Here is an 18,288-nt window from a genome sequence, read left to right on the forward strand (position 1 = left end):
CTGGAAAAGGGTATTGTGGGAATGTGTGCGGGAGAGGAAAAGTGTGGATCTGGGTAGACTCCAGAGATCTCAAACCTCATTTGGGAATTTTATCGAGTCTTTTGAAGACTGTACATGTAGTAGACCTTCGACGTTCACAAGATAGACTTTGGGAGACCTTGAATACCTAAGTTCAGATACCTTCCCCAAACCATCTATATTCTGCCCAAGAGAAACCATATTCTCTTCACTTCCGTTTCTAGCACTATCAGACAGTTTTCTTTCAGGACCCCTATTTCACAGAAATAAAATTTTTTGGGTGACTTTCAGATAACGTACCGTAGATTGTAAGTGGCGCACAGTTCAGGCGCGGGGCTGAGGCTCACTGACTGATCTCTGACTTGCTTCTGCCCTGCACTCGAGCCTGACAGAGCCTAACAGCACAGGCATCAAGGATCCCACGTTCTATTTTAGCAAGATGACGGGTAACTATGTGTCATGGGCCCTTGGAATCACTCAGATAGTTGAAACGCTAAGACCAAAGCGCTGGAATGCTAGGAGTCTGCTCGGAAGTCAGTACTTCCCTTGTTCACGTTGGCCAGGCTGTCTTTCTGAGGGCCAGCCCTCCCCTTGGCCTTTGATCTCATGCCAGCTTGACAATTTCCCTAAACCAGTCAGATTGAGTATAATGGTGGGAAGGGAGGTGAGAGCAGTTGGGAAGGGGGTGATTTAACTGTTGGCAGTGTCTCACTTCTTAAACCCAGTGCTGGATATCCAGTGTGTTTATTCTTTACACTTTTTCATGTGCCTCAAATAACATTTTCTTTTTAAAGTCAGTCTTTCTGCATGATTAACAACCAAAGTTTGGCATTTAGATTTTCTTCCCTCATTGAATGGACTAGTACATTTAGTTGTGAGCAGTAGCCCAGAATGAATCTGCCAAGAACTTCATCTTTGAATGAAATGTATTTGATATCAGAGAATTTAAATTCTAACCCAGAAAACCTCTTTTACAAGCGTTTGCCCTCACTTTTCTGATTACTTAAATAAAGAAAGGGGATTCCTTTTCCTGTTTACTCTGTGGTACATTTCTGAAGAAGGAGGAGCTGATATGTTTTGTGAAGGCTCAAAAATCACCACAGAAAAGCCACAGTGCGGTGGTTTATAATGACGTAGGAATGGCCGGCGTGGCAGACCTTGCTTCCTCACCCCTGCGCCTGCCCGCTGCAGCTAACTCAACCCTTCCCTGCACCATCAGATGCTGTGTTCTAGGGACTGAGGCAGCTTTGCAGCCAGGCACGTTTTCGAATCCTAACCCTGTCCCTTACTAGCTGTGTGACCCCAGGCAGATTGTTTCCTCGGATTCCGTCAAAGGGGAAATGCTTCCCTTAAAAGGCTGTTGTGAAAATTGAGATAATGCACATAAAACAGCTTGCACCTAGGGAATGCCTATCAAATACTTGTACCCCTTAGCCTCTAAGCCCATACCGGTTATCTGTTCCTCTTTTCCTTTAGTGGTTCTGTTCATCGGAGTCAAACTGACTTTGCCTTTGTGACTGGTAACTGGATTGGTAAAATCTTCTCCACTCAAACGCGTGGGAGCTTGGACCCCTATGAAGGTCAAGAGATTATGGTGAGGGCCATGTTGGCCTTCCTGCAGAAGCACCTTGGTAAGGAGAGAACTGGGGTTTGTGGGGAAGTTGTGGGGTCCCTTAGATCTTCCTCCACAGCGGTCTATACCGGCAGGTCCCAGAGCAGAACGATTTATGGCAAAAGGAAAATCTGAGCGAAGGAGAGAGTTATGTAGAATTACAGAAAGAACACTCAGCTGAAAGTTCAGAGACCCTGACTCTGTCTCTTACTACGTGAATGACCTTGGCCTTGTCATGTAACTCCTGAGCCTTGGTTTCCTCACTGTAAACAGAACATTCACCTCTCTCTACACCATTACCCGTGTCCTAACTCACAATCACTCACCTCATGTGGATTGCAGAGGAGGTTTATGATGAGAAATGGGCTAAATTTGTGAAGTGTTTTAAACAAAACAAAGCACAGAAGGCCTGTGACCAGTGTCGTGCATCACAGACCAGCTAAGTGGCAAGGCCTGTAGAGGTCATTGGTCCAGCCTCCCACCCAGAGGAGAAAGCGTCTTCCGCCTTCCCTGCCGCACGGTCCAGCAGCGTGGGGAGTGCACTGCTTTGAGGGCCAGTCTTCGCCTCTCCGTTGTAAGACAGATGCTCTAGTTAGGCTTTTGCTTTGGTTACAAGGACTAGAAATTGACTCAGTTACCTCAAGAAGAAAAGGGGAGTTCGCTGATGACAGTACACCCAGCCAGGTGGGAAGCGAAAAGTTACAGGCACCCAAGTAGCACCGCCCTCCCTCTCTCTCTCATCTCTCTCATGGGCTTAGTCTCACTGTCTCTTCCTCTCATGACATCTCTCTTTCTCTTGGCTCCGGTCTGTATTTTTCTTATTTCCTACTCTAGTTTTTCTCTTGCCGATACCTCTGCTGACTCGTACCGGTCAGCTCGAATCCCTCGTGGCTTGGTCTTTCTTCCTCGGGCACAGTCATCTTTGGGCCCCACTGCTCACTGCCATGTTTCCCTGGATTTCCCAGACCAGATTCCAGATTCCCAAGAGAGACAGCTTGATTCTCCCAGCTCATCTTTACCTAGCAACTACGCATTGTCGGCCACTGTCCAGCCTCAGCCCGGAGCTTTCTGGATCACATGTCCCTCCCTGATCCAGCCAGAATGGAGGGGCCTGCCACTGCAGACACCAGCTGGTCTCAGCATTGGTGTGTGTGCTCGCGCAGTGTCCTTCAGAAAGGAGCCAGGCCGCCCTGGGTTTCCAGGGTTCCGCCTCACCCTAGCCTCAGACCAAAATGTCCTACTTTGTGACTCCTTCCCGCTTGCCCTGATCATCCCCTCGAGGGCTACCAGGAGAAGCCTCCGACCCCTTGCACATGGCAGGTCTTCAGATACTTGAAGTCCCCTATGGTGTCCTCTCAGAGTTTCCTGCTCAGTGAGTTAAATATCCACGGTACCTCCGCCTGTTCCCCAGGCAGCTCCCCACGTTGCCATTTATTATCCCCTTTGGATGCACTGTTGGTCACCAGAGCTGCATGGTACCCCACTTGAGATGCGGGGTATGGTACAGCAGGACCCTCCCCTCTGTGCTCTGGATGCTAGACTTCCGGCTGCATGGCCTGAGCCCATTCTCAATTCCAACAGGTGCCTAACAGATAACACATCCATTCTTTTGTAAGAGTTTATTGATTTTGTGAACCTACGTTTGCATTTCTAACTTTACGCCTGTTCATTTTATCTTGCTCGTTGTGTGAGCCATTATGCCGGCCTGGGTTCAGACACTTAAGGGTTAATAGAGACCTTAGAGCACCACCCTGTCACCTCGTAGGGGAAGAATGGATCCATGACTCTAGACTCTAGTGGGGACTGACTATGGGGTCCTCAGCCCGCTTTCCCTGTTTCCTACTGGCACCATGCCGTTAGGTAAGAGCTAAGTATGACAGCAGAGCCCACCATGGCATGATTGAGCTGCCTTTAATACCAGTGTCTATTGAGCTAAGCTACTTCTTACTGGAGATCCCCAGAAGAGGGGATGGAAGGGAGGCGAGCCTTACACTGCAGGGAGATTATTGAGGACTTGCATTGTGCCAGGCTTTGCACTGAGTACTTCAGATTCACTATGAGGTATAATCCTGAAGATGACTCTCCCGGGCAGGTGCTTTTTTAATTTAAAAAAATCGTTTTAATGTTTATTTATCTTTGAGAGAGAGACAGACAGAGTACGAGCAGGGGAGGGGCAGAGAGAGAGGGAGACACAGAATCCGAAGCAGGCTCCAGGGTCTGAGCTGGCAGCACAGAGCCTGACGCGGGGCCCCAAGTCAAAAACTGCGAGATCGTGACCTCAGCTGAAGTCAGATGCTTAACCGACTGAGCCACTCAGGTACCCCTCTGGCAAGTACTTCTATTAGCTCCATTTTACAGATGCAGATATGAAGCTTAGAACATTTAAGTAATTTGTCCCAGGTTATCTGGTTATTAAGTGGCAAGGTCAAGATGCAGCCTAACTTGTCTGATTCCAAAGCCCATGTACTTAGTCAATGCTTGTACAAAGTGATGCTTGTCTTTAATCTTTTTTTTTTTTTAATGCTTTTATTTATTTTTGAGAGAGAGAGAGATAGCATGAACAGGGGAGGGGCAGAGAGCGAGAGGGAGACACAGAATCCGAAGCAGCTCCAGGCTCTGAGCTGTTAGCACAGAGCCCAACGTGGGGCTCGAACTCAAAAACCACAAGATCATGACCTGTGCAGAAGTGGGAGGCTTAACTGACTGAGCCACCCAGGCGCCCTTGGTGGAACACACCAGCAGAGAAGTGGGCAGAAGCCAGAGGAGAAGCCACGTACTTGCTGAAATGAGAGTGGATCTTATTCCACTGGTGGGGGAAGGTCATGATCAGACTATTGTGCGCATGCTGGCTGCAGCCTGTCTGAGGCTGTGGCGGAACCAGGCGACAAGAGATGACGCAGGGTCTGAAAACCCAAAGGCTTTCCACTTGGGGGCAGTTAGCTTTGCAGCGGGAGAAAAGCATGTGGTGGCCACATGGGAAACTCAGATGGGTGGTAGTGAGCTGACCCTCTTAGGGCTCTGCAGAACACCTCTGGGAGGGTGTACACCACAGATCCGGGCATACTCCTTCTCTTCTGTTAAAAAGAGCAGTGCTTCTGGGGCACCTGGGTGGCTCCGTCGTTTAAACATCTGACTCCCGATTTCAGCTCAGGTCATCATCTCGTGCTGACCGTGCAGAGCCTGCTTGAGATTCTCTCTCTGCCCCTCACGCCCTTCATTCAGTCTCTCCCTCTCCCTCCTCCCCCACTTCTCTCTCAAAATAAATAAACAAATAAACTTTTAGGAAGATTGGTGCTTCTTTCCAGTGAACTACAGGTAGCTTCTGTCTCCACCGATCCCTCCTCTCTTCCCCTCTCCTGGAAGACTGTTTCATACCTGCTCCTTTATGGACCTCTGACACCCTCCCCTCTCCTGGCTCTCAGCTGATGAACTTCGCCTTCCATCTCACTGAGAAAATGGAAGGAGTCAGGACTTCCTCGAAATCCCAGCACCTCGTCTGCCCGCCTTCACACATATACTCAGCTCTGCGTCTGGCTCCTAGAGATTCCTAGCCGGTTGCCTGAGGCCACCCCTCCACTCGCGTACCAGGTTCCCTCTTCCGTAGGCCAGCAGTTTCTCCGTCTTTATCATCCATCATCAGTTTTCCCCTTTCTCTTTGATTCACTTCACCCTGAAATTTCTCTTTAAAGATACCTCTCTTGGGGTGCCTGGGTGCCTCCGTCAGTTGAGCCCCGACTCCTGATTTCAGCTCAGGTCATGATCCCAGGGTCGTGGAATCGAGCCCTGCACTGGGCTTTGCCCTGAGCATGGAGCCTGCTTAAGATTCTCTCTCTTTTCCCCTCTTTCCCTCTGCCCTCTCCCCCACTTGTGATTTCCCTTTAAAAAATTAAAAAAAAATTTTTTTTTTAATTAAAGATACCTCTTTTGACCTCACTTTCCCCCTCCCTTTTCCTTGTTTCTCCTAACAGCAAAACTCCTCAAAAGAATGTCCATCTTCACTTTCTCTGGTCCTTGTGTTCGCATTCTGTCTTTTATTTATATATTTTTAAATTAAAAAAATTTTTGATGTTTTTATTTATTTCTGAGAGAGAGAGAGAGAGAGAGAGAGAGAGAGAGACAGCGTGAGCAGGGGAGGGTCAGAGAGAAAGGGAGATACAGAACATGAAGCAGGCCCCAGGCTCTGAGCTGGCTGTCAGCACAGAGCCTGGCATGGGGCTCGAACCCACGAACAGTGAGATCATGACCTGAGCTGAAGTCGGATGCTCAACTGACTGAGCCACCCAGGCACCCCAAATTTTTTTAATATTTGTTTATTTTAGAGAGAGAGAGAGAGAGAATGGGGGTGGGGCAAAGAGAGGGGGAGACAAAGAATCCAAAGCAGGCTCCAGGCTCTGAGCTATTGGCACAGAACCTGATGCGGGGTTCAAACCCACGAACCGGGAGATCACCACCTGAGCCGAAGTTGGACGCTCAACTGACTGAGCCACCCAGGTGCCCCTCCCTACATTCTCTCTTAAACTCACTCCAGTCAGGCTTTTACATCCCAGTTCCCCATGAAAACTGCTTTTGTCAGCGTGGCCAGGGACCCTCCCCACCCTCCATCTGGTGGTGTGCTCTGTTCCTCATCTGGTACACTCAGCAGCTTCTGACAGTCGAGGACCCCCACCTCTGTGAGACCCTGTGTTTGCTTCCGGGACGCCCCACGGTGGGTTTTCCCCCCACCTCAACGGCTATTCGTCTTTGGTCTACTTTGCTGCTTCCAGGGCTCAGGACTTAGACATCTTCTCTACCTGTATCCCCCAGCTTGCCACTTTAAGGGTCATCTCCATGCTGACGACTCCCAACTTTATGTCTCCAGTTGAATCTCTTCCATGAACATCGGCTTTGTCTAAACCCACTGCTCAAAGTTTCTACTTTATCACCAGCAAAACCTGATTTCAGCTGCAGTCTTTCTCTTTGAGTTACTCCAGCCGAAGTCCTCATTCTTGTCTCTGCTCTCACATCCCCCTTTCCAGTCTTTTCAAGAATCCCCTCGGCTCTATCATCAGATTACACGTGGAATCTCGTCCCTGTCCTCACCCCCGCGACTGCCATCCTGTCCAAGTCGTCTGTCACCGAAACTACTGTAAGAGTTTCCCAAGTGGCCTCCCTGCTGCCACTCTTTCTCCCCACATGGTCTTTCCTGAATCGAACAGCCAGAGTGATGCTGCTAGAAAGTAAGTCAGATCGTTGACGCCCCTGTTCAGGTCCTCCAGTGGCTCCCCATTTCTCTGAGAGTCAAAAGCCAGCGTCCAGCATCCTGCTGGGCCCATATGATGCGGCCTCTGGTCCCTCCTGACCTCCTCTCCCCTGCTCCTCCCCAGGCCTCCTTCAGTGTTGCTGCACGAGCCTCCTGCGCTCCAGGTACTCAGTGCTTCCGGGCCTGTGCACTGCTGTTCCCTCTGCCTGGAACGCTGTTCCCATATAGTCTCATGGCTTCTTCTCGCCTCCTTTAAGTCTTTTTGCAAATCTCACCTCAGTGAGGCCCACCCACCTTGACCACCCTTTTCATTTTTTATTTAATTTTTAAAATTTTAGGTTTCTTTATTTATTTAAGTAATCTCTACACCCAACGCCAGGCTAGACTCCCGACCCTAAGGTCAGAAGTCACACATTCTTCCAACCGAACCAGCCAGATGCCCCTGACCACCCTTTCTAAAACATTGTCCCTTCCCTGCCTCACCTCACCCAGTCCCCCAGCCGCCACCACTGCTCTCTTAACCTCGCTCTATTTTTTTTTCCCCATAGTATTTCACACCATTTCCCATCCTATATAATTTCTTGTGCGTATTGTTATCTCTGCCTACTAGATTATGAGCTCCGTGAGGATAAAGGTTTCTATTTGTGTGCGCGTGTAATTTTAGCACCAAGGACAGATTGGCACGTCACGGGTTTGCTCGCTGTTTTTTGCATTCACGAATCTGTAACGCTTCCTTGTTGAGGACCTGTTTGTGCGGGGTGCTGGGGAGCCAGAGATGAAGGGGAGCGGTCCCTGCCTTCTACCCCAGCGTTGATTTGTTTCAAACGAAAGCACACTTGGCATGTTCGGCTGTGCCCCGCTCCCTCAGCCTGAGCTCTGAGGCCCTTTTTGACCATCACTGCTGTGTATTTAGACCCATCTGCCTACGATGCCAGGGCCCCCTCATGAATCATACCCAGTGTTGTGCTGCCTCACGATACTGCCATCCTGCTCTCTCCTGCCCTGCCTCGAGGTGGCCCTGAATTTGCATCCGCGGGCTGGCGTGCCAAAGGTCTCTCCCTGTTCAGCAGCTTCCCTGAGCTCAGAAGTAGGCTTTCCGCTTTCTCTCCCTTTCTGACCCAGTGGTGAGTTCTGTCTCTACCACTTGGCAGCCATAAGGACCTTGGGTGAATCAGGTAGCTTCTCTGAGCCTCAGTTTCCTCAACTGTAAAATAGGGCTAATACAGTACTGAACTTGGAGGGATATTGGAAAAGAGGAACGATGCATGTTTCTCTTCGGATTATCCTTCAGGAAATTCTGCCTTGTGTTATTATTATCATTCCTGAGTTGTTATGGATTAAGCAAGTCGTTTATGAAGCACATGTAAAAGCACTGAACGCAGCACAGTTACACTGCCGTCACCGTCATGACCACTGTGACCGCCCTTGTTGGTGTCCCCGGTGGCCCCTCTCGAGGCCGGCCCACTAAATCCATGGTAGCTGCTCTTTGATCTAACGTTGCAAAGATTGACCTAACTGTCCTGTGTTTTCCCCCATTCAGACCTGAAAGAGGACTATGACCAGTGGAACAGCCTCATTGAAGGCATCGGACCGTCGCTCACCCCAGGGGCCCCACACCATCTGTCCAGCCTGTAGGCACACCCGGCTATTTGTGAGAGGTCACTGAGCTGAGTTCCCATTCGGGGTCTGTGCAGGGACACCCGTAGCCTCCTATCAAGAAGTGGTTGACGGTGACCCTTCTTCACAGATTGAATGGATGAAATCACATTGCTGATTAGATTAACTGGGTACTTTGATTTTGGACTTGTTGATCTCAGACTTGTTGATTCTCGGACTTGCTGATCTCAGACTCATGCTGGGGCGTGGGTCACTCACTGGTTGGCAAACTGACTTTCTGGGAACTGAACCTTGATGGTGTGGGGATCAGGCAGTGGGGTGGATTTGGGGGGGGGGCGGTGCTTCGGGCCCCAAGCACTATTGACCCAGCGGCGTACTCCCTCACCTTGGGCTGTTGTGGCTTCTGCAGTGGAAGAAATGAAGCCGAAGGATGGAGTGAAATTCCCGTCTTCAGAACCGCCAGCCCAGCCTTGCACTAGCTCTTCCCACCTTTCAGCCTGCTCCCTCCCAGGGCCACTCGGTAAGTTCTGAGCACTTTAGGTAACTTCCTAGGATAGAGAGCACCATTTTCTGTTTATTTTCAAGCCTTCTTGTTATATGGAACATGCTCAGAACTCAGACTTGTGAGCCCGCGGAGGGCAGAAGCATTGTTCTCACAGCCTAGGGAGGGAAGCCGAGCCCAGACCGGTATTGCAGAAGCTCTGGATGTCATGGGCATTTGTTAAAGACGTATCTTGACGAGAATCAACACAAGTTGGTTGAGATGGAGAAGACAGATAAACACCATTAAGTGGACTTTTGAACGTGCCCTTGCCACAAGAGGGAGGTAGTTCGGTTGTCAGAATTCAGGCAGCCACCCCCGGAGAGCTCTAGGGACTCTTTCTCGCCCCTTACCTCAGGTACTATGAGCCTTTGCTTGCTCGGACTCAGGTGCTGTAGGGTTTCTGTTTTCTGGCTCTGGGGCCCTACCCTCAAATGTATGTCAAGCTATAGACCGAATTTCCATTCTGTTCCATTTATGATATGAATCATATTAATACTCATGTTTGCCTAATGATATGTTGGAATATTTTCTTTATTTAATCTGCATTAGAGCAAGATGGCGAGCCATCTGGAAGTGACTTTTCCTTCAGTCTTTTCTTTGTTCGCTTACCACTTATGCCCATGTGGAAAAAACCTTCGAAAGGAAGGGAAATCTTCCTGGGGAGCTAACTCAAAGCTGTCTGGGAACATCAACCTGAAACCGTCCTCTCCACTACGCTAGACTTCGTACCTCAGCCCAGGTAGTAGGGGATCCCAGATGAGGCAGGAGAAAGGGGAAATACACCTACACAGTAGGTCTGAGGTCAAGCGCCACCGAAGCAAGCTTGGGACAAGGTGGCTCCCATCTTGCAACAGCTGTTCTTTCTAAGATGTGAAGCGTTGGATCCCCTGAGGCTGTGGGGGACCTTGGAAGGACCTGTGAATTCCAGTGAGACTGAGCATAAGGAGAGTATCATTGAAGCGCTGGGCTCTAGAATTCTGTATCCTGGTTTTGAGTCCTGACTCTACCACCACTGAGTAAATTTGAGCAAATTATGTTCTTGTTCCATTCTTATTTCCTGAATTCTAAAATGGAGATCTGCATCATGAATTGTTAAGAGGATTAAGTGTCAGGATGTGTGACCCAAGGGTTGTTTAAACGTATGTTTCTGGGGCACTGGTGGCTCAGTTGGTTAATTTCCACTTGGGTCGTGATGTCACGGTTCTTGAGTTTGAGCCCCATGTAGGGAAGGTTCTGCACTGACAGTGTGGAGTCTGCTTGGGACTCTCACTCTCTCCCTTTGCTCCTCTCCCATGCTCTCCCTCAATCTCTCTCAAAAATAAATAAACATTTAAAATTAAATAAATAAAAGTGCCTTTCCTACTTTCCGGATATGTGAGATTTTTGTAGTTCTCTTCTTAACTGTTGTTTTCTGGTTTAATTGCTTTGTGGTCAGAGAAAATAACCCATATGGTGTTCATCCTTCAAGATTTGTTGAAACTTGCTTTTTGGCCCAGTATAAGGTCGTTTTTGTAATTTAAATGATTTAAAAGACTATATATAAGAAGTTTTTGGCTTGCTATTTTACTCAACAACACATTATGGACTTCCTTCTAGGAGAATGCATTCAGATATTTAATAGATAAAGACTTCTAGCCCCCAAATGGGGACCAGAGCCCCTCTGTGCTTGCAGAACCAGTATCTACTGGTTCTTGAGCCTGGGGCCAGTTCTGGCAGTATTAGCATGAGACCCAACTTCTCCCTTAAACAAATAAATAATGCAGATATATTTTGTAAAGAAAGTACTCAGAAATTAGATCCATCTTGTCCATTCAGTTCATGTTCTGGTAATGACCCATTTATCTAGCAACATTGGAGTAGGTAAATTTTTATATAATTGAAAATTATATCCTGTAAGCTACAGAATATAATATTGACTCTTGTTTGTTTGTTTGTTTGTTTTTTAAGCAATCTCTGCGTCCAACACGGGGCTTGAACTCATAACCCCAAGATCAAGAGTTGCATGCTGTACCGACAGAGCCAACCAGGCGCCCCTGATATTGACTATTTTGAATGTCACTCTACCAAAAAGATAATGCACATACTTCATAATGTGAACCGACCTCATTTAACTCTTTAGGATGTTTCTGTGAAGATAAACTAAATTATATGATAGTAACAAGCAACCCCAAACAGCAGCCAAAGTTTATTTCTTGCCCGTGTTCTTTTTCTCTGTTGGTTGGCTGGAAAACTCTGCCTTGTGTCTGTTTTATACTCATGAGACATAAAGGATCTATGAATTCCAGTGAGACCAAGCATAAGGAGAATGTCGTTGAAGTGCTGGGCTCTAGAATTCTGTATCCTGGTTTGGGGACCCAGGCCGGTGGAGCTGCCACTGTCTGAAAGCGTCCACTGCCAGTTGCCATGGGCACCCACTAGCTCTAGAAGCTTCCACCCAGAAGTGCCACTCACTATTTCCATTCATATTTCATTAGCCAAAACTAGTCTTCTGGCCATCCCTAACATCCCATACTGCGCCCAGAGGGCCGACCTATCTGTGATCTAATGTCTGTGCAATGGTGCCCTCTGATCTGTAAAGATGTGGATAGCTGTTTGCACCTATCCTGTGTGGCCCCCCAGCAGCTCTCTTCTTAGTTCTTTTGGTTGCTTTTCAGAGTTTGTGTTTGTCTCCCTTGTGGTCAGGCTGCCAGCCATCACTCTTCATTGCCTTTATTGTGCCAACCCCTCTTTGCTTGTGATTTGGGACTTGTGATCAGCCACATTATTTACAACTGTCTAGAGTAAAACCACGTAGTCAGAGAGGGCTTTGGAGACTTCTGCAGTCAGAATGCACTGCCTTCAGCGCTTGGACTTTATAATCCTTCCTTTGACTGCTCGGCAGGGATATCACAAGGCCTTTGGTTCTTTATCCTGGTTTTTTGTTAGCTCCCAGGGCATCGAAAGACACCAGATAAATGGCCTTTAGATAAGTAAGGTGATCTGGCATATTATTTGGCATTTGCTGTAAATTACATGCTGGTGAATCCTTTCCAAAAGCAAAGAAGACGTCTCAGATTTCTTTTGCGTCTTATTCTCCATCCCATTATTGGACTGCGCCCATGGAAGCCTCCTCGTGGTATATTGGGAGGTGTCTGCACAGGGGATGGTGCACCAGTTAGGAGGGAAAGTTAGTAAATACAGACTGGAATGAGAGTGCTCATCCCTCCCGCTTCCCGCACTTGTCAGGCTGAGGCTGGTTGGGCTCTTGCTGTGCCCCCAACACAGCCCCAGGTGCGTGTCCTGACAGGTGCTGTCTACTTGCTCATCCTCAGGAGGACTCCTAGGCTCTTGAAATGCCAGTCAAACTCCAACTCCATGTCTTGGCCTTGTGCAGGACAACATCTGCTCCCCTTTTCTTCTGGGACACCACTTACCCCTGCGCCTGCAGACCAACAGAGGGAGGGACGGACGGAGCCGTACTCTGTACCCAGGACCCGTCCTCCTTAGGAAGCTTGCTTTCTGTCCTGTCACAATCACACACAGATGCCGAGTGTCCCTGGCCATTGCCACATGGCAAAGTACCAGTGATCAGGACCATCCTCATAGCCTGGGTTAATGAGCCCTTCCTGTGCATCAAAGACTATGCCCAGGGCTTTACATGCGTCATCTCCCTTCTCACAGCAACCCCCTGAGGTGAGGTGATATTGGCCTCATTTCATGTATGAGGAAACAGAGCCTTAGAGGAGCGACTTGATCAGGTCTCACAGCAAGAATTTGGCAAAGCTGGGATTTCGGTGTCAAAATCCAAGCTCCTAATCGCGGAGCTGTATACCAGCTGTATACACCGTTTTGCACCTGCCTCTGTCTTTTTAAACTGTCAGGGTATGAAGAATGTAATTTCATGAGGAATTGAATCAAAAAAATCAAACTCCATGGGGCGCCTGGCTGGCTCAGTCAGTGGAGCATGTGACTCTTGATCTCGGGGTTATAATTGAAGCCTCACGCTGGGTGTAGAGCTTACTTAAAAATAAAATCTTGGGGTGCCTGGGTGCCTCAGTCAGTTAAGCGTCTGACTCTTGATTTTCGCTTGGGTCATGATCTCATAGTCCGTGGGTTTGAGCCCCCATTGGGACCTGTGCTGGCAGTGTGGAGACTGCTTGGGATTCCCTGTCTCTCTGAAAAATAAATAAATAAATAAATAAAACACTTAAAAACTCTTGGGAAAAAAACTTAAGTCAAACTCCAGCAATTTCTTTTTTTTTATTTTAATTTTTTAATGTTTATTTTTGAGAGAGAGAGAGAGAGACAGAGTATGGGTGGGATGGGGCAGAGAGAGAGGGAGACACAGAATCCCAAGCAGGCTCTAGGCTCCAGGCTGTCAGCACAGAGACCAATGAGGGGCTCGAACTCACAAACTGTGAGATCATGACCTGAGCCAAAGTTGGACACTTAACCGAATGAACCACCCAGGCGCCCCAAACTCCAGCAAGTCCTATATGACTTATATTCAGATTCCGTGACATCCTCAGCATTATTGAGAACCGGGTTGGGGGGAGAGTTGCCTTTCACCGAGGACTGTGGGTCGGGCGCTCGGTTAGTCTGGTTTATGAGGAAAGCAGTTCAGGTGTCAGTTAAGAAGATGGTCTTTGAGATCAGTCACCCCTGACCCCAATAGCCCTGTGGCTTCACGCTGTATATTCTGTGAACTCTGTTTTCCTCGTTTGCAAAATGGGAATTCTAATAGTATTTACCCCTTTGAGTTATGGTGATGGTTAAATGAAGTTAATGCATGTAAAGCGCTTAGGCCGATGTCTATGCAAGCGCTCAGTCTACACAACCCGTGACCGGCAGTGTTTCCCTTGCTCCTCCTTACGTGCCGGTGAGGTCAGGCATCATTTGCCCTTCGCTGCGTGGGCCCCAGTGGTCCTGGTCGAAGTTCTTATGTCAGCCCGTCCGGTTCCCCGGCCCCTCTGTCACGAGAAGCTGTTTCCCCTGTGGGAGGTGGAGCTGGATGGAGAGAAGGTTCTGTTCTCCTTGCCCTGGTTTCCCTGCTTCCCACATCAAAGCTCAAAGCCCACGCTGCAGTTCCAGCCTCTCTTCACCACCAGGGAGAGTCTCCACTCCTAGGTTCTGGGTTGGGGTTTAGTTTCACACCTGATCATCCGAACACGCATGTCTGTGCACCAGCCGTGACCCAAAGGTGGGCGGCTCAGAGGGTGGTGGAGGGAAGAGGGGAGTTTGTGGCTAGTTGCTAGTTTGAAGCTAGTTGCAGTGATCATTGTCGCGTTCAGGGCGGGCGCGGAGGGGTGAAAGCGCCCCTGACCTCCTCTGGAGACACCCCTCCAGCCCTCCCCCTCACTGCCTGCTCTGCTTCCCCACCGGGTCCGCTTGTGCCCTCCCACAGGCCAGCTGTCGCCTTTGAGGCTCGTCTCACGGCCGCTCACCCCTGGATTCATTCTTACAGCCTCCTGGACTCCAGCCCCTTTCCCCCTGCGTCCACTTCTGTATCAAAACGCCGGCCTGGCGAGGTGGTCTGGGGGGAGGGGGACCAAACTGCCTATTTGGAGCCCAGGGTTTTGGTCTCGGCTCTCAGTCACCGACCCTCTTGTCACCGTCTCTCTTGCTAGGTGCTTTCCCTCTTGTGACTTCAGTTTCCCTGCCTGTAAATTGGGACGTGGGGTTGGGACGTGGGGTGGGGGGTGTTGAACTGGCGGACCCCTGAGGAGACCCCTGCTGTTGTGCCATTTCCTGGCTCCGTCACCGTCACCGAGTGGGTTTTCCCGTAGGACTGCATCCCACCCCCTCATCGTGCCTGGTCCTGCCCCACCCCCCCACCCCCGTCCCCCGCTTCTTTTTTTTTTTCCATGTGTTACATTTAATCAAATTCTTCAATATTAATGCATAAAAAGCTTTGAACAATTCAGTCTCAACCAGAAACTGTTCGTGTTAGAGAAAACTAGAATAAGAGCTAACATTCAATTTTCCATGTTCACAATGTCTGAGAAAGCGTATTTTGACTATTAAAAAAGTTTATTTAACAAAAAGTTCAATATGAAAATGCATGACCTGATTTTTATACTGTAGTAAAACAGGTACTATGGAGGGGACATGTGGAAGCAGTTGGATTCTTCAGGTGAACACACCCATTGTTTATACTCGTTCCAAGGCTTCTAACATGATGATGCTATTTCCTCGAATTACCACCATTCCAGTATTGTTCTGTTGCCCACCAGTTGCCATCTCCACACATTTATCTATCACCAGATACATAAAGGGATCGAATCCCCACAATATTCCTTGGACATGTCTGCCACCATTTAATTTCAATGATAATTTCTTGTCCATAAATTTTTTCGACTCAGGAGGATGTGCTTTGCTCATGGTGTCTACTCGGTGAGCTCAAAAATCCCCCTGTCCCCCGCTTCTTACCGCACCCTTTTTCCACAGCCCCCCTCGTGTGCCCGCCTGTTCCCCAGACACACACGCGTGCCCTTTCTCACGATGCTTTCTTCCCAACCTCCTCCCTGTACATCCAAGCACTGCTCATCTCTTGGGCCCCTTTTGAGCTCCCGCTCTTCTGCGAAAGCCTTCCTGCTTAGACTCGCCTCACATTTGACCTCTTGGCCCCCTGCTCCCCAAGAGAAACACGTCCGCGCCATATTTCGTATTGCGCTTAGTTACGTTATTCCAGGGGCGGGACCCATCTGTTGCACAGGACAAGCGTCCTCCTGTTGGCTGACATGGGGAGCAGGGATCGCCGTCCCCTCCCCCGCCATCCCCCTCATCAGCAGGCTTGTTCCCCAGCCAGACTTGGGAACAGCTGGTGTTCGCCCAGCCCTCCCACGTCTCCAGCTGCCCCTGTTCCCTTTTCACTGGGTTTTCCCAGATCCCAGGTGTGGGGCCCAGGGCAGAGCCAGTGACCTTGCGGCCGAGGGCAGTGCGAGCGAACGGAGATACAGAGATCCTTGGACACGTAGCGTTTGAGAGTTGGAAGGAGGGCAAAACTGAGCACAAGTCATACCGATACTGAAAATGAGGGAAAGTTTGCCAGCTTATTTTTCCCATCTTGCTTTCGCCTAAAAAAAGAAGCTGCTCAGAAATACAGTCCTCCTCAGCCTGCTAAGCCAGATGGTCCCTAGATGCTCGGCCTGCCAAGTGTGCGTGTATAATTATTCATTTTCGTGGTGTCACACCCGGGTCTGAATCCAGACACTGACGCTTTCTTACCATTTGAGCTGGAGCCAGTGAACCCTTCCGAGCCTTTATTTTCCTGTAAAATGGGGTCATTAATAACTGCCTTGCCCACCTCAGGATTCGGGGGAGGGGGAGGGGGGTTCTATATAAGACGTAAGGTGCTTCGTAATTTACAAGGCACTAGACAAATATATGTTGCTATTAATACCAAAAGTGCCATATTTTGTTTTTTGCCAGTGTGCTGCTATATAATGAGCCCTTGTTTTGTGCCAGACTCTGTGCTAAGTGTTTTACATACATCGTATCATTTAATCCTAACACCATCCCTCTAAGGTAGTATGCGTTATCCCCACACAACAGCTCAGGAAAGTGAGGTTCAGAAAGATGCACTCGCTCGGCCACAGTCACCCAGCAGGTCAGTCAGTCCTGGGGCCAGGATGTGAACCTAAACTGTTGGCTTCCAAAGTCAGTGCTCTTAATTTCTGTTCATCCCTATCTCACAGAAAGAAAGCAGTTCTGTTCCCTCTATAGGCTAAAATAAGCCATGATTTGATCTCCAGTAAATGCCCTAAACAGTTGGGCAGTACAAAGACTGATTTTTGGTGAAGATCCAACTGAGTCCTGATGGTACACTTCGAATTGCTTTTCTAGCAGTAGAGATGGGCCGGTTCCAGCAGTCCATCCATCATCCCTCCGCCCCACATAAAGTTAACAGTTCAGAGAACAGACCGATTAGTTCCGTACTCTGTAAATCATGGAGCCAACCAACTGGCAGGAAAAGAAAAATTTCTAATCTCTAACTTACATATTGTAGATCAGTGAGTCTCAGCTCTGGATGTATAAAAATACAGATGCCCTGAGCATGTCTCCAGAGACCCAAAGAAGCTGATTCAGCAGGTATACGGTGGACTCCAAGGGTGTGTGTGTGTGTGTGTGTGTGTGTGTGTGTGAACTGTTATAAACTCCAGGGATATCCTGATGTGTAGCCTAGTTTGAGAACCCCTGTTATGGTTTAACACTATTAGCCTATTTTTCTCCTCGTTATGGAACAAGAGTAATTACTCACTGAAAATATAGAATCATTACATTTTAGACCTGGAAGAACCTTTAAATCTGGTGCATGAGGAAACCAAAGCTCAAGGAGGTTCAGCAAGTAGTTGGCAGATTTGAATTAATATCCAGATCTGAATTCCAGTCCAGTCCAGTCCATCTGTAGATGCCTCTATAGATGCCAGGGGTTTGTTGGATTATTAAGAAAATCCTCAGGGGGCGCCTGGGAGGCTCAGTTGGTTGAGCGTCTGACTCTCGGTTTCGACTCAGGTCATGGTCTCATGGTTTGTGGGATCGAACCCTGCAGTAGGATCGCTCTTCCGCTGACTATGTGTGGAGCCTGCTTGGGATTCTCTCTCCCTCTCTCTCTGCCCCTCCCCTGTGGATACTCTCTGTCTCTGTCTCTGTCTCTCTTTCAAAATAAAAATAAAGAAAAAGGAAGAAAGAGAGAGACGGTGGGAGGGAGGGAGAGAGAGAGAGAAAGAAATAGGGAGGAAGGGGAAAAGAGAGAGAGAAAGAAAAGAAAGAAAGAAAGAAAGAAAGAGAAAGAAAGAAAGAAAGAAAGAAAGAAAGAAAGAAAGAAAGAAAGAAAGAAAAGGAAGAAGAAAGAGAAAGAAAGAAAAGGAAGGAAGAAGAAAGAGAAAGGAAGGAAGAAAGAGAAAGGAAGGAAGGAAGAAAGAAAGGAAGAAAATAAGAAAATCCTCAGGACATACTCATTGTGATATCCATGATTTCCATAAGTCATAATTGGAGCTTTTGTGTGGGGAAGAAGCCCAGGCTAAAAGTTCTGTGAGAATTAACTCAGATGGCCTTTCTCACACGTGTTCATTCACGCTACAAGCACTTACACGGCTTTTCACAATTGGCTCTGTCCTCCTGGGACTGAATCTAGAGGGTAAGAAAGGCAAGTCAACAGTTAGGCCCCGTGTCACGAGTGCCGTAAGAGGGAGATCTAAAGCTCAGAAGTGGCACAGGGCGATTCATCAACCCCAGCAGAGGAGAAAAGCTAAAAAAGCCTCGCAGTGTGTCATTTGC

At 48.5% G+C, this 18,288-nt stretch overlaps 2 protein-coding genes across 3 annotated transcripts in view; one reads left to right on the forward strand and one right to left on the reverse strand.

Annotated features, from left to right (window-relative positions):
- PAFAH2 (platelet activating factor acetylhydrolase 2) overlaps window positions 1–10,246 on the forward strand; it is a 30,110-nt gene extending 19,864 nt beyond the window's left edge. For both annotated transcript variants that reach the window (XM_039232456.1, XM_039232446.1), the window contains exons 10-11: window positions 1,495–1,649; window positions 8,410–10,246. In XM_039232456.1, the coding sequence (XP_039088387.1) occupies window positions 1,495–1,649; window positions 8,410–8,504 (250 nt within the window). In that variant the 3' untranslated portion in view covers window positions 8,505–10,246. The remainder of the gene's footprint in view (window positions 1–1,494; window positions 1,650–8,409) is intronic.
- Window positions 10,247–15,087: 4,841 nt separating this feature from the next.
- On the reverse strand, window positions 15,088–15,390 carry LOC120232058 (small nuclear ribonucleoprotein G-like). Its single transcript, XM_039232466.1, has one exon. The coding sequence runs from the start codon at window positions 15,388–15,390 to the stop codon at window positions 15,160–15,162; it is 231 nt and encodes a 76-aa protein (XP_039088397.1). The 3' UTR covers window positions 15,088–15,159.
- Between the last annotated feature and the right edge of the window lie 2,898 nt (window positions 15,391–18,288).

The sequence above is a fragment of the Hyaena hyaena genome, unplaced genomic scaffold (assembly GCF_003009895.1).
Source record: "Hyaena hyaena isolate Hyena2069 unplaced genomic scaffold, ASM300989v1 scaffold_3, whole genome shotgun sequence".
In the NCBI taxonomy this organism is placed as follows: Eukaryota; Metazoa; Chordata; class Mammalia; order Carnivora; family Hyaenidae; genus Hyaena; species Hyaena hyaena.